This window comes from Aulostomus chinensis, chromosome 16 (assembly GCF_037954235.1).
Source record: "Aulostomus chinensis isolate RoL2024-O1b breed Wild chromosome 16, RoL_Achi_v1.0, whole genome shotgun sequence".
NCBI classification, from domain to species: Eukaryota; Metazoa; Chordata; class Actinopteri; order Syngnathiformes; family Aulostomidae; genus Aulostomus; species Aulostomus chinensis.
This window is the reverse complement of record NC_141335.1, coordinates 25,673,301-25,695,388: the sequence shown is the minus strand read 5'-3', so window position 1 is coordinate 25,695,388 and position 22,088 is coordinate 25,673,301. Positions and strand designations below refer to the sequence as shown.

Here is a 22,088-nt window from a genome sequence, read left to right as displayed (position 1 = left end):
CCAACAGCTAAAAAAAAAAAGAAGAAGAAGCAGCTTTTAAAACTCAGAAGGATCCATGTTGATACTCCGAGTCTCGCCCTCAGTCAGCTGCTCTCCAACCGTTGAATTAAAGGAGGAGGAGCTCGTCACGGGGCCGCAGCCCAGCGGGCGCCACAGGTGCTGCTGAAGGCTGCAGGAGATCCAGCCCGCCGCTGACATTTGTCCGTTTAATACCAAACATGAGACACCAGAACCCAGCAAAAGGCCTCCAAGTAACAACCACACATACCGTGTTGACAAATGCCTGATTTTCTATGATGGGGGCCTGACAGGAAAACTGGTGATTTTTGATTCTGTGTGAGTCAGAATGAGTCAAAGATCACATTTCTAGCCCAAACACAGCAAATCTGGTTACATAAACCTTCAGACATCCGGTCTGGATGTGCCACAAGCCACCAACCCTCACATGCTTCTGGTGGTCACTTTAGATTTAATTTGATTCTCTTTTTGTGCAAGAGGCAGTGGAGTCATTAAATACATTCATATCAAATTTCCTTGTGAGATCATCTGACATCGTCAGCAGGAGAAATTAAAAATCTGAAGTGAGGTGATTCATCCTCTAGAGGGAGCCACACTCTATCAACAGGCAGGACCGACTCAATTCAACACGCCTGGAGAAACAAAATATTGAGTCAAATCACATAATTTTGCATTTCTAATTTATTTAATTGTGAGGATTATTCACATTGTCAGAGGAAAAAAAAGAAAAACAAAGCCTGTACATGTTTTGGCGCACAGAGCTCGCCACGGTGACCAGGGATTGTCCAAAGTTAATGAGTAACAGTGCGCACCGCCACCACATCCACACTGCAAATAACCGGATCGTATAAGAGCATTCATCTGCGGCCCAGCTGCTTCTTGAATGCCTTTAAGGACTTTGCCATCATTGGAGCGACTCCTGTGAAAGAGACGAGATCATCTGAGTGACACAGTCACGTTCGGCCTGGTTGTTGAATTCATCTAAAAAATAAATTTTAAAAAAGCCAGTCTGAGGAGTTGCAGCAAACTGGGAACATTCATGGTGGCTGACTTGTTTTCTTGCGAGGGTCTTGAGTGCTGCTCAGCCCTGAACTGGTGCTGCTGGACCTGGCGGGCTCATGACTGGGCCGGGATCTGGCGTCCTGAACCTTGATGCTGCACAGACATAAACAGTGTCAGGACAGCAAACATGAGGCTCTTGGACCCCCCGTGAACCGTGACACTTCCACACCCCCACGTCAAACTGCAACAGTTCGCTAAAACCAACCACAACAAAACCAGTTGAACCAGCACAGTGTTCCAGGCCCTGAGTGTTCCTGTCCTGTCACATGACCCTCCTGTAAAACTACAACCTTTGTAGTTTAGTGCTTGTGCGTGGTTCACCAGGTGTCCATGTTCTAGGACAGACAGCGTCAGTAAAACTTGGTGCTGATGTCGTGTCCGAGGGTCTGAGGCCCACCTGCCCCTGAGCTGAGGCTGCTGAGCCGCCGTCCCGTGGATTTCTTGCTGAATCCTGACGTCCCTCGGAGGCTTGGCCACCGTGTGGATGAAGGCCATCTTCACCTGCCGGCCTACAAGAGTGTCAGTGTACACAAAGTGATGAAGACCAGAAACTTGTCGCCTCTGAACTTCACACCACAGCAAATCCACTTCAGGCTCCATCGTTTAGACGTCACACTGGAGTTGCGCAGCACCTTTGGGTTTCTTGGAGTGAGCAGAGACGATGCTCCTCGTCAGCCTCTGGAATTTCCTCTCCCTCTCCTCCGACAGCCTGATGTACATCTCTTTCCATGACTCGTACTCCTGAAGTTTGGCATCCTTGAAGTCCTTCTGACAGTGTTTCCCCCACAAGTGGTCTGTCACCCCGATGTAGACCTGTGCAAACACCACAGACTCAAACACAAACCTGGAACCACAAAGACAACACAACTTTGAAAAGCCATTTCAGAATAGCAAGCGCACTCGGTGGCCCCCTGAGGTAAACCTGCTCCTGACACTTTACAGCCGGCTCCTTCAAATCCGGCTCTACATCGATGAGGTCAGCCAAATCCGACAGTATTCTGTTGGAGACTTGTGATCTACACTGGACTTTGATCGCAGGATGATGCAGTTACTCAACAATCCAGCAGAGAAAAACTGCAGACATTTGATTTTCACTCTCAAAACAAGATGAGGACAGAAGAGCCGGATTCAAAGTTGTCAAAAGAGAAGAAACTGATCGTCCTCAGCCTGGCGGTTCAGCCTGCACCACCTCACAGGTCTTCAACCTGCAACAGCCGACTCACAGACTGTTGGTCTACGAACGCCTCGTCTGGGCAGGTGCACCTACAAAGAGGCCTCCCAGCGGGACTTCGCTCTGAATTCATTCAGTTTCTTACTGGGTTGCACTCTTCGATGCGCAGCAGCTGCTCAGGTGTGCACCTCTCCAACACCGGCTCAAGGATTTCAAACGGGACGCCACCAGTTTCGTACAGCACTGAGAAGAGACGCGTGAAACCAACAAGCTGACAGACATCAAACGCCTCACACGGCTCTTGAGCTCCACTCACAGTTGATGTTGTTTTGCAGTGTGCGGATGCACTGCTGGTACAAGCTCATCATGGCGGGGAGGAAGACGGTCTTCGCGCCGGAGTAGACTTGCATCTTGCTGTTGAAGCGCTGACCAGTGAAAACCGCAGGCTCCTCAGACACGTCGCAGAGGTCCGACTCCTTCTCAACTTTTAACACACACACACACACACACACACACACACACACACACACACAGATCAAGGTGAATGTAATCAGAGTGAAAACGCAGCAATTCAGTGAAAACACCTCACCTTTCTTCTCCAGGTAGTCAAAACTGGACGGCTTGTCCAACTCAGACAGAACGGCAGGGAGAGGAACGTTGAGCTGGGCCATGACAGACTCCTTAAACATCTCAAACAGAAGGTTAGTCCTTACCGAGCTGATGAGCTTGCAGTCACAGCCTCACATTGTAGGTCAGTTATACCTTTTTTGGAGAGAGAGCGTTTGCAGACGTCACCGGGGATCTGACGGGCTTCCCGACCAGGTCTTTGGTGGGTTTCTCTCTCTCCGCAGTCTTGACCTTCTTGGAAGGTTTCTTGACTCCAAATCGTTCCTTCTTTTTGGGAACATTCTTGTCGTAGTTCAGGTAAGATTCGAAGGACATGCAGGGCTCCTCCATGTCGCTTTCCTTGTCTTCGTGCTTTATTTTGGACTTTTTCTTGTGGGGTTTTGAATGCTCTTTGTATTCAGACTCTTCTTTGCATTTCACATGCTTTTCCTTCTCGTGTTTCTTCCTTTTTCTGTTTTGGGCCTCGGAGCTCCTCAACGTTCCGGGGGATCTGTCCTCTGGATCGACGTCCACCTTTAACAGCCGTTTTGAGTATTTGTCCCTGGACTCAAAAGAAAAGGCCTCTTTACTTTCCTGTGGAGGTTTTTTGAATGGCTTTGATTTCTTATTCAGCTCTCTTTCTGAGCGGAGGCCTCCACAGCCTGAGGTGCTCTCCAGTTTTTCCTTCGACTCCGGTCTGGGTTTCTGAGGCGCGTCCTCTGAGTTTGTGTCTCCACTGTCACTGTCTTCTGATTTATTATGACAGAGATCATTTTTATTCTCCTTGGAAACAACTTTTTCCTCTTGGAAGGATTTGTTTGTGCTCAGGATGTTGTTTTCTGGAGTGTTCTGGTTGTGCCGATGACTTTTTCCATTCTGGTCCTTTTGTCTTCTGTGACCTCGGTGTGCTTTTGCTGAATCAGCTCTTCTAAAATGTTTGCTGGACCTTCTTTGATTCTTACCATGTGACGTGAAGCAGTTGTTTAAATTCTCCAGCTTGTCTTTCAGAGACGTGTCGGACGCGTTTCCATCCACTGTGTGGCTGCAACAGGGGGACAGTCAAGGGAAAGATTTCAGTTACAGGTATTATTATGTGGCAGAGGGCAGTGGGACTCCAGGGTTGGATGCACCGCACCTTGAGGACTTCTTCGGCACCAACTTCTTCCAACCTCTCACGAGCAACTTGGCAAGATCTCCAGCCTCCTCGTGCGTGCGCAGGGAGTTAACGGTTTTACCGATTCCAGTTTCCTAGTTTACACGTAGACACTCATCAGGTGTGACAAGGACAAAAAAAACAAATCACATGCAAACGCATCAACAGACAGACACTTACAGCGAGAATGTCTAATGTGATATCCAGATCCTGGAGTTTCTGCAGGATTTTTAGAACCTGGAAAGAGAATCGATAGACATGAATCCATCTGGTTCCGTGCTTGGTGAGATTTACAGCGGCTCTTTCCAGAAGTATTTGGCCAAACATCAAGTGTGCTTGAACAAAGCCTCCACGCAGGGTTCAGACACAAAGTTGCTGAAAAATAAACTGAACAAAACCTGACATACCAAATATGGCAGTCCTGGTTTGGGATTTGCTGATTGTGCGTTCAGAGCCGTCACTATGTATGGGAGCCTCCCTCACCCGCTGCTCCTTTTACTGGGAACTATATATGGAGAATGAGCTGATCTGTGTCCTCGTCTGTGCGTGGGACACTGGGAGCGTTGTTGTTGTTGTTGGGTCTTCTTTTCAAAACCATTCATGCAGATTTAAGTAATGGAACCCTGAGCAATGTCACAACAAGTAAACCTGGCAGAAAGACGCCTGCAGAGAGCCACAGACTTCCCTCCTGACGGACAGCAGACGCACACTGAACAACTGCAGAAGTTGCCAATTTTAGCAGCAGAGCACCACCTATCCACCCAGACCCCCCCGCCCAGACAGCACGCCGTCCCACTACGACAGCCGTGCACACGTCAGTTCATCAGGACGGGAGTCCCAGGAACCCCTGCAGTCCTGAGTCTCTATGATTCACCGTCACTGCTCAGTGGAACCATCTGAGCGCTCGGGACAGTGAACACAACATCTTCACTTTTGTTCTTCTGTTCTTTGTGGGGTTTTTTGGGTGCTCAGTAGCAACCTTGTCACTTTATCCCACTGAATATGACGTAGAGGAAACTTCCCATCACTACATTCGCCCCCAACTGGTCCTTTAGACAAGATTATTATTATTATTAGACAAACAAAACCACTAAAACTGGTAAATTCAATCCCTGCAACATCATTTAACAAACGCTTCTACTTGAGTCAGAACTTTTTTCTTCTCTGGACGTTTTCAAAATCCTCAATCAAAAATGTGCATTTTCTCCTTCATCTAAAAATGTTTAGAGCAGTGGTGACACGTCACACGTCGTTCTGAAGGTGAGGAAAGTAGCCGAGGCTGCCGATCTCTCTCTCTTTTTTTTTCTTCAAACAATACTTCGACAGTCCAAGTACACGAGCAAATACGCCACCAATCAAAGACATTGGACTCGAGCCATTAGAGACAGAGGGGCTGATGGGAAGTGGAGGAGAATCCACCGCGTACAGCCGGACCCCAGAGGCTCAACGGCGAGTTAAAGTTCTCCCGCCTGTGTTTTGCGTTCAGGGGTGAACAGAAGCGCAATATTGCCGGTACCGTAGCGGACTCTGGCCTCTCCATCAGCTGCAGCTTGAAGCGCATGACCCTCCCGAGCACGTCGGAGCCGCCGGCCATCGCGGTGATTCACGAGCGACCGTCCACGCACACCTGGCAGTGCGCGCGCCCCTTGATGACCCCCGGTTCTAATGGGCGGAAGCTGAGACAGATGGCGCTTAAATGGCGGACAGCGCGTGATGCTGGGCTGAGGCAGCGACCGGTACCAGGGAGGCCCGGTACCGGTCGCTGAGGGAGAGTAAAGCTCAGCTGATTTGTTGTGCCCCCCCCCCCCCCCAAAAAATGATAAATTAACAGAAAACCAGCGGTCAAACCTCTCCTCTGTTATTTAAACATTTGTAGGGGAAACAGAACTGAGGCCGCTTCTTAGCCTGGCCTGCTTTTATTCAGAGGACTGTTCATCCGAGCGTTCCTGATGGCGAACACCGAGGGACAACTCCTCATTTGCTCTATTATAGTGTCGCTGATGCTGTGAGCTCCAGTCCTCGGAGCTGCTGCCAGCAGTCGGTCAGTTTTGATCGGTTTTGTATTTTAAGGTCATTTCATAATTTGCTCTTGAATCAGAAGCCGACCGCATCGGTACGGCGTCCCTCTGAGGACACAGGTGGACGCCACACAGCTATGTTGACGTCATCTGATTGGAGGCTATTGTGGGACACTATGATGGGGGGGGGGGGTGCATGGTCCCCCCCGTGCTGCATGCATTGGACAATTGGTGATTGGCACCAACTCCCCAAGAGGAGGAGTTAACAGTTTTCTCTTTGAGCGGGGGCGACTGCTGGTCTCTCTCTCCTGCTCCAGTAACTGGAGGCACCAGATCCTTCTTCCCCAGCCTCAACTTCATTCGTCAGGTATGAAATCCCAAGCTCGGTTCTTGGCATTTTAGCTATGAAAAGGCAGCGAGTGGCAATCAATGTTCTTTATTTTGATTTTAAAGTCAAATTTTAAATTTTCTAACTTGGCCTGCGGTGGGTGAATGTTATTTGAGGTCCTGACTTATTTCCTGCACAGCCACAGGGTCAGAACCCGATAAAGGGTGCACATGGTGTGAAGACCGGCTTCTTATGGGGCTTTTCTGTTTCATAGATTGTGTGGCGCGATTACGGTCAAGCCCAGAGCTTAAAGAAATACAGAAGAGACGAAATGTATTTGCTGTTAATTGAACTGAAGCAGCAAGAGGACATGAGGCCTGCTGCCGTGTCTCTAGGTCTATAAAAGGAACGTCATGGGTGAGCCGTCCAGTGTTGCTATTCCTGGATGTTCCGCTGATAAAATGTGACAGATGCAGAGGGGGCATGTTGACCACTGACTGGCTCACACATCACCTGGTACACAACACATGTTTGTGAAGGCTAAAATGTAAGAAACTGCCGTCTCCGGACTAAATAAGTTTGATGAACTGGAGGCAACGGAGCAGCACCTCAATATTCACGCACATGCATTTAAAAACATGCTGAGCAGCAGAAGACATTTGTGGATCCGTCGTGTGAACGTGTCCTTTTGTCCTCCTTATTCCACGTTGATGGGAGAAGACCAGACTAAATCCAGGCCCTATTATTTGGCAGCATGTTTTATTTTAGGTGCATCCAACTCGAGCTCGTTTCTATTCCAGTTCTGACAAGTTGCCTTTGTCTTTTCAGAAGGTCTGGGCTGCGTACTGCTGCTACAGCCATGGCACCAAAAAAGAACAAGGCCGCCAAAAAGAGTAAAGGAGACATAAATGAAATGACCATCATGGTGGAGGACAGCCCCATCAACAAGATCAACGGGCTGAACACCCTGTTAGAAGGAGGAAACGGCTTCAACTGCATTTCAACTGAAGTCACAGATTCTGTGTATGCCCCCAACCTCCTGGAGGGCTTGAGCGCCATGCGCCACGAGAGCTTCCTCTGCGACCTGACAGTCGCCACCAAGTCAAAGTCATTTGACGTCCACAAAGTCGTCATGGCTTCCTGCAGCGAGTACATTCGAAACATCTTGAAGAAGGATTCGACCCTCCAGAAGATTGACCTGAACGACCTCTCACCTGTCGGCCTGGCCACCGCCATTACCTACGCGTACTCCGGAAAGCTCACCTTATCCCTGTACAGCATCGGCAGCACCATCGCCGCCGCCATGCTCCTGCAGATCGGAACCTTAGTGAAGATGTGCAGTGATTTCCTCATGCAGGAGCTCAGCGTGGAGAATTGCATGTACGTGGCCAATATCGCTGATGCCTACGACCTTAAAGAGACCAAGGAGGCGGCGCAGAAGTTTATGCGGGAGAACTTCATCGAGTTCTCCGAGATGGAGCAGTTCCTCAAGCTCACCTATGAGCAGATCAGCGATTTCCTTTCTGATGATTCCCTGCAGCTGCCCTCCGAGATCACGGCCTTCCAGATCGCCATGAAGTGGTTGGACTTTGACGAGAAGAGGTTGAAGTATGCCGCGGATCTCCTGACTCACATCCGCTTTGGTACCATTTCTGCCCAAGACCTGGTCAATCACGTCCAGAGTGTGCCTAGAATGATGCAAGACCCCGAGTGCCACCGTCTCCTTGTCGACGCCATGAATTACCATCTGCTGCCATACCAACAGAATATCCTGCAGTCACGCAGAACAAAGGTCCGGGGTGGCCTCAAGGTGATACTCACGGTGGGTGGACGCCCGGCCCTGACAGAGAAATCTCTCAGCAAGGAGGTTCTGTACAGGGACATGGACAACGTGTGGAACAGGCTGACAGAGATGCCAGCTAAGAGCTTTAATCAGTGTGTGGCGGTGTTGGATGGCTTCCTGTATGTGGCGGGAGGTGAAGACCAGAACGATGCAAGGAACCAGGCTAAACATGCCGTCAGCAACTTCTGCAGGTAACATCCAGCTGACACATTTTGAGCCAGCATGGAGTGGTTTCGTACATTGTGTGGAGCTAGAAAAAAATAACCTCTCACCCACTGTAGGTACGACCCCCGCTTCAACACCTGGATCCATCTGAACAACATGATCCAGCGGCGCACCCACTTCAGCCTCAACACCTTCAACGGCCTCTTGTTCGCTATCGGAGGGCGTAACGCTGATGGTGTTCAGGCCTCTGTGGAGTGCTACGTGCCTTCCTCCAACCAGTGGCAAATGAAAGCACCGATGGAGGTGCCCCGTTGTTGCCATGCCAGCTCTGTCATTGACGGCAAGATCCTCGTATCTGGAGGTTACATCAACAACGCCTATTCTAGAGCCGTGTGCTCGTATGACCCGTCCACTGACAGTTGGCAGGATAAGAGCAGCCTCAGCTCACCTCGAGGTTGGCACTGCGCCGCCACGGTGGGGGACCGGGCCTACGTCATCGGTGGGAGCCAGCTGGGAGGTCGTGGGGAGAGGGTGGACGTCCTGCCTGTAGAATCTTACAACCCTCACAACGGGCAGTGGAGCTACGTCGCACCTCTGCACACGGGAGTGAGCACAGCTGGTATCTCCAGTTTGAACAACAAGATTTATCTCCTCGGAGGCTGGAACGAGGGTGAGAAGAAATACAAGAAATGCATTCAGGTTTACAACCCCGACCTCAACGAATGGACTGAGGATGACGAGCTGCCAGAAGCTACAGTCGGCATCTCATGCTGTGTCGTCACTGTGCCCACGAGGAAAACACGCGAATCCAGAGCCAGTTCAGTTTCCTCAGCGCCAGTTAGCATATGAGGATTTAGGTCATAGCCATGATGTCATTTATATGCTTACAGGTTCTCCAGCCTGTCTGTTGCATAAATCTTTCCAGACTCCACCCCAGGTCCTTTTTAAAAAGAGGGCTGACACTGGAAGAGTCAGGAATGAGCGAAAATGAGGAAAAGCTAAAAGAAATAAAGAAGGCCAGAACTGGGCAACTAATTCAAAATCCATTTTCTGAATTATTTTCACACTCAAGGATAATTTTCAGCATTAATCTTGACATGATTGAGACTAACTGGGCACAGCAATGAGCATCACACCAACTTATCGTACTTTCAGACTCAAAGTTCTTGTTGGGGCCAATTCAGACGTTATTTAATTAGCCCTGAAGCAGCTGAAGGAAAAGGTACTTTTTTTTTAACCCAGTACCGTGAAATTAATGCTACTGTGTTGTTTGTCCTTAGCAGACGTCAATAAAACAGTCTTTCATACGCTGACTGTAGCGACTGTGATTCTCAGATACTTGAACAGAGTAAGGAGGGAGGCTGGAGCGGGAGTTAACCCTGGCAGCACTAACCAGGAGTCGGTGCTCAGCATTGGTGTTTAAACACACACACACACACACACACTGCATCTTTACATGTGTTTCATGCACTCTGTTATAAACACCGTTCAGGATTCTGCCAGGAAAATGTTGGAATGATGAGGTCTGAATGGATTTTGATGTGAAAGTAATAAACTATTTTGTAAAAAAACAAAGACAAACATGACTCGAGGATTACGTTGTCAGCCTGAGTGCTCTTGGAAGTTCAAACTCATGAATTTCTGGACTGCTCATGTTTTTTTTTTTTTTTTGTTCCTGTTTCTTTTTAAATTAAAGGGTGACATAGTAGCCATCTTGCTGTGGTCATTTGTCCCAAACACTTCCATAAAAATGACTTTTTGTTGGCTGAGGTTGGGATGTGTTGAAGGGGTGTTTTGCTTCTTACTCTTGTCAACAAACTCACAGGAATGTTGCTCTTTTCACATATTTATTTGTTCCTTTTAGTTTTCTTGTTCATTCTCTTGGGTGAAATTATTAAAAAGGCCAACAGGAATGTTGGTACAAGAGGCGGAGTGACAGAAAGGTGGTGGGGAAGCTGACATTTCCACTGTGGGAGGGTGTGACAGCCAGAGGGCTTCATTTCCATTCTCCATTTCAGTCACGAGGAATTCACTTTTTTTTTTTTCTCTTTATCTTCGAAAACTCCAGGCCTGAAAGCCGACGCCAGCGAAGACAACAAGCGCTGTCACGTCGTGCACAATGTGTCGCTCTGCCGTGCCTCCATTTCAGTCCTGGAGACTTCCTCTCACTCCCTCCCGTGTTGGTGGGCAGTGGGCCTGCATGCCTCTGCTGTTCTAGTTTGGCAGATTGTCACTTTTACTGGAGTTTCTAAGCACTAAACTGGTAAAACTGGCCATGGGGGACAGGTTAAACGGGTAAAAGTGAAATTTCGACTTCATGACAGCCTCATCAGAAAAGTAGTTTATTTCAAACAGCGCCAGGCTGGTTTTCTTTGCTGGTTTGTTTGTCAGGCAGGATTGTGAATGTCACAAATGCAGAAAGAATAAATGTAAAAATCTGTGTCGTTATTCGGTGTAATGACAAGTTTAAAACAGTGTAAGTTTGAAGAGTCCTCCTCAGATATGCTGAGTCACTCTGGGAAACAGTTTGCTGTGTCACTGCCAGGCTTTCCCTAATTTTACCCACAGTTCAAATTATAAGCCATGGCTCTCGACAGGGCAGAACAGAAGAGAATACCTTTATTGTCAAAGTGCAACGGTACAACAACAGTTGAAAATACTTCTGAGCGGTGCAAAACGTGTGTAAAGCAGACATAAAAACAGATCAACACACGACACCAACAGATACTGTCTGGTGACGGTGCTATGACTGTTACTGACGTAACGCATTTGCTCGTACGGTGAAATGAAGGTTATAAAAGGAAACAAGAGCACTTAGAACCATGAACTGTGAACGGAAATGTAAAGCTGAGAAAGTTCCAGATGTGAATGTGAGGTCGGCAGAAGTACGAATCTTTACAAACGTTAGAGGGGAAACGAATGAAGGAAGCCTGAAAGAGCAGACGGAGGGTTTAGTGTGTGATGGTGCTCCGTGTGGGGGTGTCGCTGAACTCCTCCGCATCCAGGAGGAGCAGCACCCGGGAGCCTCGCGGTTTTCTTTTCCAGCAATGCACGAAGGCAGCTTCGCTTTGTGTGAGTGACAGGCGAGGGGCGGGGCTGAGGGGCCAAGAATGCTGAGTCATAGTGACATCAAGCGAGTAGAGGCAGGAGGAGGACCGTAATATATACATTACAGCACCGGGGAGTTAGCTCGCTTTGGCGGCAGTGACCTACCGACCACGACTCCGTCACACAGCGGCTCGGTGACGAGCTCCGAGTCGAGCAGGTCTGATTTGACCGGTTGGGCGTTTTCGTTGAGCAGCGTGCGTTACCCTGCAGCGAGCTAACTATACATTAGCAAGTGATGAGCAGGCCCTCCTCGCCTGGGCGCCCAGCTAAGGTTACAGACAGGGCGCTCCGCCTCGCAGTAGCCTGAGCCTCCAGCCTCCCCCCCGTCACCCTCCGACGGCTCGGTAAGCAGCCAGGCTCCGCCGCTCGCTCGGACCCTTCCTTCATCCCAGCTCGGTGCAAGGGGGGCGAACTAGCTAGCTAACGCAAGTGGCCAGGAAGACACGCGCGGTCGCTGTCCAGCACGCGTGTGTCTGTCTGTCTGTCTGTGTGTGTGCGCGCGCGTGGTTGCGTTTGTGCGATGGGTTTACTGTCAAAAGGTTCTCCTCTCAACTGGGAAGCAACCAAGAAGTATGCCGACCACATCAGAAAACACGGCATCATCCAGTTCCTCAACATCTACAACAAGGTGAAGGATCGCCAGAAGGACGTGCTGAAGTGGGGGGACGAGGTGAGACACGCGGCTCCTCGCGGAGCGGGCGGGCATGTGGTTGTGTTGATGGCGGGTCAGGCATGATGCAATAGTGGGCTGGTCTTGGTAGGAGCACCGAGCCCTGAACAGCCCGGCCTGCTCCACCAGGCTGACCCTCCGGAGGAGGACGGGAGCAGCGGCCGCGGGTCGTGCGGCTGCTCCCGTCCTCCTCCTGGCCGTGGTTGTTGGTCACAGCCCTGAGAAATGAAGCCTTTAGTGATGTACAGTATTACCAGTTTTTCCACTTCAGGTTTGTCTTTAACAAGTTTTAGGAGCATTTGTGGATATTTAAGGGTAATCAGACTAATATGTGTCACGTGTCTGGTAGAGTCACCGAATGTGTGTGCGTGTCATCCTCCTGACAGGCAGGAGTGTTTGCTGTGTGTCAGGATGCATCAGCTCCTCTGTCGCCTGTCACTTTGTCACTTTGTTTCCTTCATTCACAATTTTCAGTTTCCTAGTTTCTAGTTTGTACCCGCTGCTGCACCACAAACCTCCTCTGTGAGCTCCAGCTTGAACAGTGTTTTGATTTTGAACAATGTGGAATGCTGTTGTTACAGATTAATCCCTCTTTCAGACAGGGGATTACAGCGTAGCAGAGTCAAAGTCAAGGAATCCTAGCTGATGAATTGGAATTGATGTGATGGAGTCCCAGGCCGGTTTTGAAAACGCCAGCGTTGTGCTGTCATCTAGCACAAATCCAAAAAAACTCAAGTTAGAAATGTGTTTGATTTAATGTTTGACTAAAAGTGTTTTTCCCACCGGCCGGTGCTGCTCTTGCCTCTGATGAAGTGCTAGAATAAAATGATAATCGCAGTAAACCAGCTAGAACACCGCTGGAGTGACGCCGGATGAGTCGGCTCTCCTGTTGTGTTTGGGTAGCGTCGCCCTTCTGCTGTCACTTTGAATTGGAAAACAACCAAACTTCCAAAAGTAATGAAAACATTGAATTTGATGGCGTTGATAGCTGCAGCTAAGTGGTACCAGGAGATAATGACTTGAGAACTGAAATAAAGCATCTGCTGGATTCATGTATCACCATTGTAATGAGAGGAGCAAGGGCTGAAGCGGGATGGCGCCGGCTGTTTGTTCTTAATCGTTCACCTTCAGGTGGAGTACATGCTGGTGGAGCTGGACGACAAGGATGAGAAGGTGCGACTTGTCCTGAACAGCGGGAACATTTTGGAAGTTCTCCAAGAGCGAGGCGAAAAGATGGACCCCAAGTAAGGACGCTTTCCCCTTCTAGACTGTAAAAGTTTCCATCTTGTAGGAAGGTAACCCTTTGAAGTGAGACTCCACACGTAACCGATTTTATCTCAGGGAGTGAAGCGCAGCTCAGTGACTCGTGGTGTGAACACGTGTCACCGCATCAGGAGGCTTTCAAGTACAGACACTTGCTCAGGTATTCAAAGCTCTCAGCTGTTTGGCCTGATGCAGCCGCTTGCAGAAGGCTTCTTACCCCTTGAACTTCTCCAAATTTTGTCACGGCCACAGACATAAATATATTGGACTGGAATTTTATGTGAAAGACCAACGCAAAGTGGCACACAACTGTGCTCATCTAGAGACTGAAGTTTTGACCGTTCCTTCTTTGCCAATGAGATGAGAGCGTTTGTAAACGGCAGTTTTCAGATCTCGCCATGGATTCTTGATTGGCTGTAGGTCTGGACTTTGACTGGGCCGGTCTGGCACGTGAAAATGTTCAGTTTTAAACCACTGCATTGTAGCCCCGGCTTCATGTTGAGGGTGGCTGTCCTGCTGGAAGGTGAACCTCCGCCCCAGTCACCAGTCTTTTGCAGACTCCACAGGTTTTCTTCCAAGACTGCCTGGATTTGGCTCGGTCCATCTTCCATCACTTCATTTTTGCAGTTGTGCCGCACTCTTTCCGTTCCCTGGTGATGGATTGAGCAGTGATCCGTGAGACGCTCAAAGCGTGGGAAACCTTTTATAGCCTAACCTCCTTTTAACTTCTCCTCAACTTCATCCCTGACATGTCTGGTGTGTCCCTTGGACTTCATGGTGCTGTTTGCTCTCCAGTGTTCACTTTGCAAACCTGAGGTGTCACAGAACAGCTGGATCACACACAGCTGGACTCCATTTAGTCATCAGGTCAACATTCAGTCATTCAGCAACCACCGGGAAACTCCTGGAGGCAGCTGTTTGCTCTCAGAGAAAAGGAGGCTGAATACTTTTGCACACCGCACTTTTCAGTTTTTTATTTGTAAAAAAAAAAAAGTTAAATCATGTATAATTTTCTTTGAACTTAATAATTATGTGCTGTTTTGTGTTGGTCTTTAACATAAACTTGCAAGAAGACATATTGATGTTTGTGGTCGCAAGACAAAATGAGGAAAAGTTCAAGAGGTAGGAAGACTTGCAAGCCCGTGTAAGTTGTCTGAGGGGGACGGAAGCTGAGATGAACGACATGAGTGACAGCTCAGAGCTCGGACAGCACGATAGGCTTCCACCGCCACACGTGCTGCTGCTGCTCAGTTCAGGGTTGATGTCACATCCTCCCACAGCAGGTGGTCTTCTGCTTCGCTCACCCTCAGCGCTTGGTTTTTAACAGTGTCTTTAATTTGGAAACTGGCTAACATCAGCTTGAATCTCTGAAAGGGTCAATTCTGACTGACATCCTGACGTGTGACCTGGATGAACCAGATTCTGTCCTGCAGCTGATTATTGACCACAACTGGCCTCAACCGCTGTTTACTGTTGCACTTCCCTTTGTTCAGCGACTCTTAGAAATCATTAACGACCCCTGCAGGCACGTTTAGGAAGGATCCAGTTTGTCATGCAGCTCAACCAACACCCAGTTCTACCACTAGAACTCTGTTTGGACAGGACGGCTGCTCTCGGTGGGGTCTTCTGCGCCTGTTAGCTGCCACTGCAGCTCCAGCCTCTCCAACCCTGCTGCCACAGGCAGCCACCTTCCATAGCAGACAGTTGGCAGTATGACGCTGCCAGGGAGAGGAGCGCCAGCTGTGGCTAGAAGGATGACGTGAGAACGTCCGTCACGTGTAAATATGCAGCCCTCAGACACCGATCGTGGCTGTAACAGAACAGCAGCTGAGGCATGTGCATGTGCCGTGTGGTCACACACACACACACACACACACACACACACACACACACACACACTAGTGGCTCGGTTGGCCTCATCACACGCTAACACCGTACAATGGTGTGTCTCAGGTTGTTGTGCTAAATCCAACTTGAACTACACCTGTAATGTCGTCCTCCTTCACGTTTACCAGACAACCTGACGATGTCACCACAACAACAAACGGACGTGAATTCACTGCAGTGAGTCACGTCGCTGGGGGCAGCTGGCGTAGGGAACTTTGCCCTGCAAACTAAGCCGTGTTATTGTGTTTCTGACACGCTGCATTTGCCTGCAGGCCTCAACAGTTGACTGTTAATTTGACAGTCAAAGCTGGTGTTGCCGTATCGGTCAAACGCTTGTCAATCAGGAAGGCCCTCCAGTCTTTCTCTCGCTTCACTTTGTCACTTGAAATTAAACCACGCCAGCTCTTCCTGTGTCTCTGCCAGGTTTGCATACCTTGACAGCTTCCCTCATGTCAGACCAAGAGGCTCCATTAACTGATATTCACAGGTCTTTTTGGCTCCAGGTGGAGAAGGCCAAACCAGTCTATAATCTCAGTTTCATCCCCTGGGGGGTCCTCAGGTGTCAGGCTCCCTGATTGAGGGTAGAAGTGTGTGTCTAGTTACACCTGGGAGGCTGTTGGTGTGAACCTTTTGCGTGGTATTTTTGCAGCCATGTTGCTGTCACGGAGGGGGGTGCAGCAGCGCCTCAGTGTTCCTAGATTATCAGCTAGCAAGCCTCTTGTCCTGTCAAGACTCATGTCACAGGTGGAAGGATAGAAGGCACAGGTGTGCGTCCAGATCAGTGTGCAGGCTATAAAAAGACGACTGTCTGTGCGGAAAATGAATTTCTTTTTATCTCAACTCATCTTTACGACCACAAAGTGCCAAACCCATGGGGGGGGGCAGAAGTCGAGATGACGGTAGTTCATTTGATTTAAAGGGGGAGTTGAACCACATTCCAAAAATGGGGAGATTTAAAGCTGTTTTGCTGAAGGACATGTCAGTGCTGCCAGTCTGGCTGCCTAAACTCGAGTAACCTGGCCTTTTTAAAAAGAGGAATTCTCTGCAGGCTGTGTGAATGTGTTTGTACAAGCTTGGAGTGTTGTGTTTGCCCTGCTGCACATGACGTCAGTCTAAATCTGTGGAGCCAACTTGACCCAGGGGAAATACCAGCGGCAGTGGGAATTGTAGAGCCGATACATTCCTCATTACTGTCCCTCTGTTGCACACACCCCAGCGTCTGCTCGGAGGCAAAAATACGCCGCCGCGTTCGTTTGCAATGGTCCCGCTCGTACCGACGCGTGTTCTGTGTGTTTGCAGTCACCCCACGCTGTGGAGACCAGAGTACGGCAGCTACATGATTGAGGGAACTCCGGGGCAGCCGTACGGCGGGACCATGTCGGAGTTCAACACTGTGGAGGGCAACATGGGGAAGAGACGACAGGAGGCCTCATCTGTCCTCAACGAGAATGAAACCCTCTGCACCATCACCTCATTTCCTCGGTACGCCCATGCAGAACACCACCACCACCACCCCACCCCCCCGCCTGCTGCCACTAGTAAACCAGCGTGTTCATCAGTCTCAGTGAGGAGTGTTCATCTCTGAAGCTGTGTCTCACTTATATTTGTAACCTGCTGGTTAGGTTGGGCTGCCAAGGGTTCACAAAGCCAGAGTATCCGCCAACGCCCATTGAGAAGGGAGTATCAAAGTCACTCTTTTTCCCCGATGAAGCAATCAACAGACACCCAAGATTCAGGTATGAAGCCTGCTGCTAATACAGATTATTAACTTATGAATGAGCTGCAGGTGCAGCAGCCAAGAGCACTGACACCTGAGTGTGTTGGAGGAGGAAGTACGGTGCTGCGCGGTGCGGATCCTGCATCGCTGCAGCACTTAATTAACCTGGTCAGATGCACACCAGGCCACGGAGCCGTAGCCTCAGTTTACCCACAGAAAGCACGTCAGACGCAGTAAAGATGACTTGGAGGGCTTCCTGTAGTGACCTGTGTGTGCTTGTTTGCGTTTCAGCACCCTTACCAGAAACATACGTCACAGAAGAGGAGAGAAAGTGGTGATTAATGTGCCAAGTAAGTTGAAATGAAGAGTTTTATGAAAGCGTCACGTGTTTGGCGATGGTTCTGACACATCTGTAGTTTATGTGAGGAGAAGCCACAGACAGTAACTGTAACATGGTTGCTCTGCATCTCCTAAGTAGTAAAAGTACATGGATAAACTTCTGTGTACGTCTGACCCACTCCGACGTGTCAGTTCAGTGGTGAACCGCAGGTTTCCTCTCTGGTACTGACTGTGAATCAGTTGACCGTATTTCACACCTTCAACCTGCACTTTTTCTCGCTCGTGTTGTCGTTTCTATCTTTATACTTCCGCCTTCCTCTTTTTCTACATCTACCTGCTGTTTATACTGCAAGTGTTTGTTCTTTGGGGTGAGGTTTTTGATGCTCCGTCTGTTTTCATGGCTGCTGCAGCCCTGACACCAGTATGTAGTATAAACATGTTCTTTCTAATGTTTCAGTCTACAAAGACAAGTGCACCCCGTCTCCGTTTGTGGAGAAGTTTCCTGAGGATGACGGTGAATCAGCGAGGGCGGCTCTTGCTGACCACATCTATATGGACGCCATGGGCTTCGGCATGGGCAACTGCTGCCTGCAGGTACTGAGGGATTGCAGTCAAAATCCTCCCCGGGGGAGGTAAACATGCTACACCCGCGTGGAAGTGGGCTTGCCAGGCCTTGGTGAACTCCGTTGAAGAGTCTGTTGATCCCGTTCACATTTTGAGTCTTTCTGATGCGTCACACTCCATCACAGGCTTGTGTGCAACCTTTGGCAGCATGGAGGACAGTGACGGTGCTTCATGATAATAATTATAATGGCACAAATACATTTTAATTTAGGCGGTCTCTCAGGGGAGAGGAGGGGTTGGAGCCAAATGGTGAGGCAGTGAAAAACTGCGTGACGTGGCGTGACAGTGGCGGTCTGAGTGTCACACTCAAGCCTTGCAGGTGTCCTCGTACTTCAGGAACATTTGCTGTAATGATATTCAACAGTTTAAAAAAATTGTAACAGTATTTTATTGGTGATTATTGCAAACAGGATGAAGCGAACTGGCAGTTTCCATTCTTTCCTAATGTTGTTGACCACTCAATTCTTACCACAAGGTGGCAGCAGCAGCATTGCTGACAGCTTCTGATGAACTGCCCCAGCATTAATCACGTTGAAGCGAGTTGTGTTGCCACCTCAGTAGCAGTACAACATCACATTTCCGTTTTCAGACACACTCACATTTGTTGGTCCATCTCGGCTGGGATGTCGTATCTCTTCCTTTCTTTCCAAGCGGCTTCACATCCTCAGCTGAACAGTAAGGAGTCTCGTGTTCCCGCGAGTTCCAGGTGAAGCTGCTCCCTCTGCAGAGACGAGCTGGCTGTTGGCAGGTTTCTGGGCCAGAGGGCTTCAGAGTGAGTTTGGGCATTGAGGGAGGGGCCGCGGTCCTCCAGTGGAAGGAGAGGGTGGGCTGCGTTTACAGCACAGGTCACAAGTCGGTCAACGCGACACACTCATCGCTGTATTTTAATATCCTGTTTCAATAATCATTGGTGAAAAGAGTGGTGGAGAGCCTGCTGATGTTGGGCTGAGACGGCGTAACCCAGTCATGTGACTTGAACTTTATTATCCCAATAAATGATTTATAAATGTACTTCATTCTCTGTGTTTCTCTCAGGTGACATTCCAAGCTTGCAGCATTGACGAAGCTCGGTACCTTTATGACCAACTAGCAACATTCTGCCCCATAGTGGTGAGTGAGGAGATGACGCCTGGGCGGCGGCGACTGCTGCTGCCACATTTGCAGCTTAGTTAGCTGTTTTAGCTAAACCATCAGCTCAGTCAAGATGTTCAGACTGTCAAGATTCTGCAGGGTTGCACTGAAGGTTTTTATGACATGAAGATGAAAGCAGATGTAATTATGCTGACTCATCACGTCTGTCTTATGTCAATGTTCCATCAAGTTTTAGGTTTGTTTGGAGTCTGTGTTGTTGTAGCCATAACTGAACGAAACGGCATCCGATGACCCTGTTTCTGCTGCTGTGCATAGATGGCCCTGAGCGCAGCCTCGCCCTTCTACAGAGGCCATGTGTCCGATATTGATTGTCGCTGGGGAGTTATTTCTGCCTCGGTGGATGACCGGACACAGGAGGAGCGCGGGCTGAAGGTGAGCAGTGGAGCCTCCCTAAAGAGCCTGAAAGAAAGAAAGAAAGATGAACTGAGATTGAGAAGGCAAAAAGGTTTGAGTGAACTGACTGGTGGAGTTCTGGGGCTGTGACTCAAGTCACCTGGGCTACCACCAGGGGTCAGTAACGGACCAGAATCGGTTCTACAACTGACAATGATTGTGTTCCTCATCCTTGATGCGTGAGAGGTGAACGCTTCGATCGGGGATCCTGTAACGGCTCCCCTCTCGGCTCGTTTGCCGTTGATTATTTTGTTGGTTCCCGATTCTGTCTTGAGCTCTTGCAGACTAGAACCTGAGATCTCTGTAACATTGTTATAATTCCAGTGTAAAGCAAATGTCTTTTTCATTTGCAGCCGTTGAAAAACAACAAGTACAGAATCTTCAAGTCAAGATACGATTCCATCGACAGCTACCTGTCCAGCTGTGGGGAGAAGTACAACGACATCGACCTGACCATCGACGAGGAGATCTACAAGCAGCTGCTCAGCGCAGGTCAGCCCCTGCTGCCGCTTCTTGATTTTGAAATGGTGACGGATGAAACCGATGACTCGTCCTCGCGTCCGTGAACGCTCACTGTCCAGTAAAGACATGAAGACTGAGGTTTGTGTTTCCAGGGATCGACAAGCTCCTGGCCCAGCACATCGCTCACCTCTTCATCCGGGATCCTCTCTCCGTCTTTGAGGAGAAGATCAACTTGGATGATGAGAACGAGTCTGATCACTTCGAGGTGAGGAAGCCTGTTTTCCTCCGGCATCTAAAGAGCAAGGCCCACCCCTGAGCGTCTCCGTCGTGGTCACTCTTGTCACCTGATGTTTTACAGAATCTCCAGTCCACCAACTGGCAGACGATGCGGTTCAAACCGCCACCTCCCAACTCCGATATCGGCTGGAGAGTCGAGTTCCGCCCAATGGAGGTAAGAGTCACCTGCACCCTGGTTAACGACTCTGCCACGTCAAACGCAGATTTACATGTTTGGTTTTGTCCTTGTTGTTCTTCAGGTCCAGTTAACGGATTTTGAAAATGCTGCGTACGTGGTCTTTGTCGTCCTGCTCACCAGAGTGATCCTGTCCTACAAACTGGACTTCTTAATCCCCCTGTCCAAGGTAAAGGTTGGATGTTCGTGGTACTACTACTGTTCCTGTAGAACTGCAGTACTCTGACACAGGACTTGTGTTTCATTAGGTGGATGAAAACATGAAGGTGGCACAGAAGAGGAACGCGGTCCAGGAGGGGATGTTCTACTTCCGTAAGGACATCTTCAAAGGTGATTATGAGAACCAGCGCCGCCTCAGTTTGACCTTCACGGCTCCTCCGAGTGTCGCAGTTGCTGCAGAATCTGTCCTGTCCTCTCTCAGGCTGCAACCAGGTCCTGGATGGCGGCCCGTCGGCCCAGAACGGCTTGGAGACGGACGGTGATAACGAGGAGTTCACCCTGATGAGCATCGACACCATCATCAATGGAAAGGTGATGATGGAGCAGGAAGATGGGAACTGGTTGGAGTTCCCCCTCCCTCAGTCGGAGGGATTCTTGGGTTCTCACCACCAAGTAGAAGCCAAATTAGTTGCTGATACTTGTTTCCTCTTCCCTCCCCAGGAGGGAGTTTTCCAAGGACTCATCCCCATCCTCAACTGTTACCTGGAGAACATGGAGGTGGATGTAGACACTCGCTGCACCATTTTGAATTACCTGAAGCTCATCAAGAAGCGCGCCTCAGGTAAACCAGCGTGAAAGCCTCAAACAATCACATTCCTCCTCCTGCGCCTCTGAGATCTGTCCTTGTGTCGCCGAGCAGGCGAGCTGATGACCATGGCCAAGTGGATGAGGGAGTTCGTGTCCAAGCACCCGCAGTACAAGCAGGACAGCGTCATCACTGACAAGATCAACTATGACCTGTTCCTCAAGTGTGACCGGATCGCCAAGGGGGAAGAACAATGCCCCGAGCTCATCGGGAACCCAGTCAACAAGTTCAAATGAGAACGGCTGTGGGAACGGTTGCTCCACGTAGACGCATGTAAAGACCAAATATGTCAAATAAGATGAAAGTTGTCCAATTTTAAGAAAATGCAAAACAGCATGAGTGTGTGTGTTGAGAGGGACACACCTGCATCGGTTGTATGTACATATACTGTATCAGATTTTTATGATTACAAATTATTTTAATAGGGTTAAGACATGAAAAAAGGTTATGTCATAGAAATCAGATGTGTATTTATTTTTCTCTGGAAATTAAACTCATCAGTGTGAGAATGTAAAGGTAGCCAGGAGTTGTACAGTAGTCTGCTTTTAATCCTGTGGTCTGTAAATACTGCACCGCCGCTCGCCAGAGCACTAACATCAGAGGGTTGCCGCCGCCGCCGCCGCCGTCATTGATGACGAATATGAGCGCCCCCCCCCATTTGATATGAATCTTGTTTTGCATTCTAAGACTCCTTTGCTTTGCTCTGCTGTTCTTGTAGTGGGACCTCGAAGAAAGTGTTGCATTCAGGTGGAGACGTTTGCAATGTGATGCTGCTTCAATAAATCTGTACAACAGCCGTCTGTCCGCTCTGGTGATGGGGAACTCGGTTCTG

At 49.2% G+C, this 22,088-nt stretch overlaps 3 protein-coding genes across 8 annotated transcripts; 2 read left to right on the top strand and 1 right to left on the bottom strand.

Moving 5' to 3' along the window:
• Positions 1–676: 676 nt before the first annotated feature.
• eloal (elongin A, like) lies at positions 677–5,681 on the bottom strand. 2 transcript variants are annotated; one of them, XM_086180746.1, is made up of 11 exons: positions 5,527–5,681; positions 4,191–4,247; positions 3,993–4,105; positions 3,014–3,899; positions 2,841–2,940; positions 2,568–2,735; positions 2,397–2,494; positions 1,713–1,893; positions 1,478–1,589; positions 1,070–1,173; positions 677–937 (listed from the first exon to the last, which is right to left on the bottom strand). In XM_086180746.1, the coding sequence occupies exons 1-11, from the start codon at positions 5,602–5,604 to the stop codon at positions 876–878; spliced, it is 1,959 nt and encodes a 652-aa protein (XP_086036872.1). In that variant the 5' UTR covers positions 5,605–5,681; the 3' UTR covers positions 677–875. The 2 variants fall into 2 exon arrangements, with proteins under 2 accessions (XP_086036872.1, XP_086036873.1); XM_086180747.1 differs by having other exon boundaries at positions 2,841–2,931.
• An 18-nt stretch (positions 5,682–5,699) lies between these two features.
• Positions 5,700–10,039, top strand: klhl31 (kelch-like family member 31). Of its 4 annotated transcripts, none has more exons than XM_086180750.1 (3): positions 5,700–6,051; positions 7,185–8,390; positions 8,481–10,038. In XM_086180750.1, the coding sequence occupies exons 2-3, from the start codon at positions 7,216–7,218 to the stop codon at positions 9,211–9,213; spliced, it is 1,908 nt and encodes a 635-aa protein (XP_086036876.1). In that variant the 5' UTR covers positions 5,700–6,051; positions 7,185–7,215; the 3' UTR covers positions 9,214–10,038. The 4 variants fall into 4 exon arrangements, with proteins under 4 accessions (XP_086036876.1, XP_086036875.1, XP_086036874.1 ...); XM_086180749.1 differs by having other exon boundaries at positions 5,701–6,395; positions 7,188–8,390; XM_086180748.1 differs by having other exon boundaries at positions 5,727–6,395; positions 8,481–10,037.
• Positions 10,040–11,436: 1,397 nt separating this feature from the next.
• gclc (glutamate-cysteine ligase, catalytic subunit) lies at positions 11,437–22,047 on the top strand. Of its 2 annotated transcripts, XM_086180797.1 has the most exons (16): positions 11,437–12,142; positions 13,274–13,386; positions 16,592–16,774; positions 16,915–17,028; positions 17,301–17,359; positions 17,806–17,942; positions 19,008–19,082; positions 19,380–19,496; positions 19,871–20,009; positions 20,132–20,244; positions 20,338–20,430; positions 20,516–20,620; positions 20,700–20,781; positions 20,873–20,982; positions 21,112–21,232; positions 21,311–22,047. In XM_086180797.1, exons 1-16 carry the CDS (start codon positions 11,993–11,995, stop codon positions 21,490–21,492), a joined length of 1,893 nt encoding a protein of 630 aa, XP_086036923.1. In that variant the 5' UTR covers positions 11,437–11,992; the 3' UTR covers positions 21,493–22,047. The 2 variants fall into 2 exon arrangements, with proteins under 2 accessions (XP_086036923.1, XP_086036924.1); XM_086180798.1 differs by lacking the exon at positions 13,274–13,386 and having other exon boundaries at positions 12,004–12,142.
• Positions 22,048–22,088: the final 41 nt, after the last annotated feature.

Coding starts and splice junctions, on each gene's coding strand:
- klhl31 (XM_086180752.1), top strand. CDS start 7,216: ATGGCACCAAAAAAGAACAAGGCCGCCAAAAAGAGTAAAGGAGACATA. Junction 8,391..8,480: donor GCCGTCAGCAACTTCTGCAG/GTAACATCCAGC, acceptor CACCCACTGTAG/GTACGACCCCCGCTTCAACA.
- eloal (XM_086180746.1), bottom strand. CDS start 5,604: ATGGCCGGCGGCTCCGACGTGCTCGGGAGGGTCATGCGCTTCAAGCTG. Junction 4,248..5,526: donor AGAGGCCAGAGTCCGCTACG/GTACCGGCAATA, acceptor TTCTCTTTCCAG/GTTCTAAAAATCCTGCAGAA. Junction 1,894..2,396: donor GCATCGAAGAGTGCAACCCA/GTAAGAAACTGA, acceptor GTGTTTGCACAG/GTCTACATCGGGGTGACAGA.
- gclc (XM_086180797.1), top strand. CDS start 11,993: ATGGGTTTACTGTCAAAAGGTTCTCCTCTCAACTGGGAAGCAACCAAG. Junction 17,943..19,007: donor TGGGCAACTGCTGCCTGCAG/GTACTGAGGGAT, acceptor TGTTTCTCTCAG/GTGACATTCCAAGCTTGCAG. Junction 20,245..20,337: donor ACGAGTCTGATCACTTCGAG/GTGAGGAAGCCT, acceptor GATGTTTTACAG/AATCTCCAGTCCACCAACTG.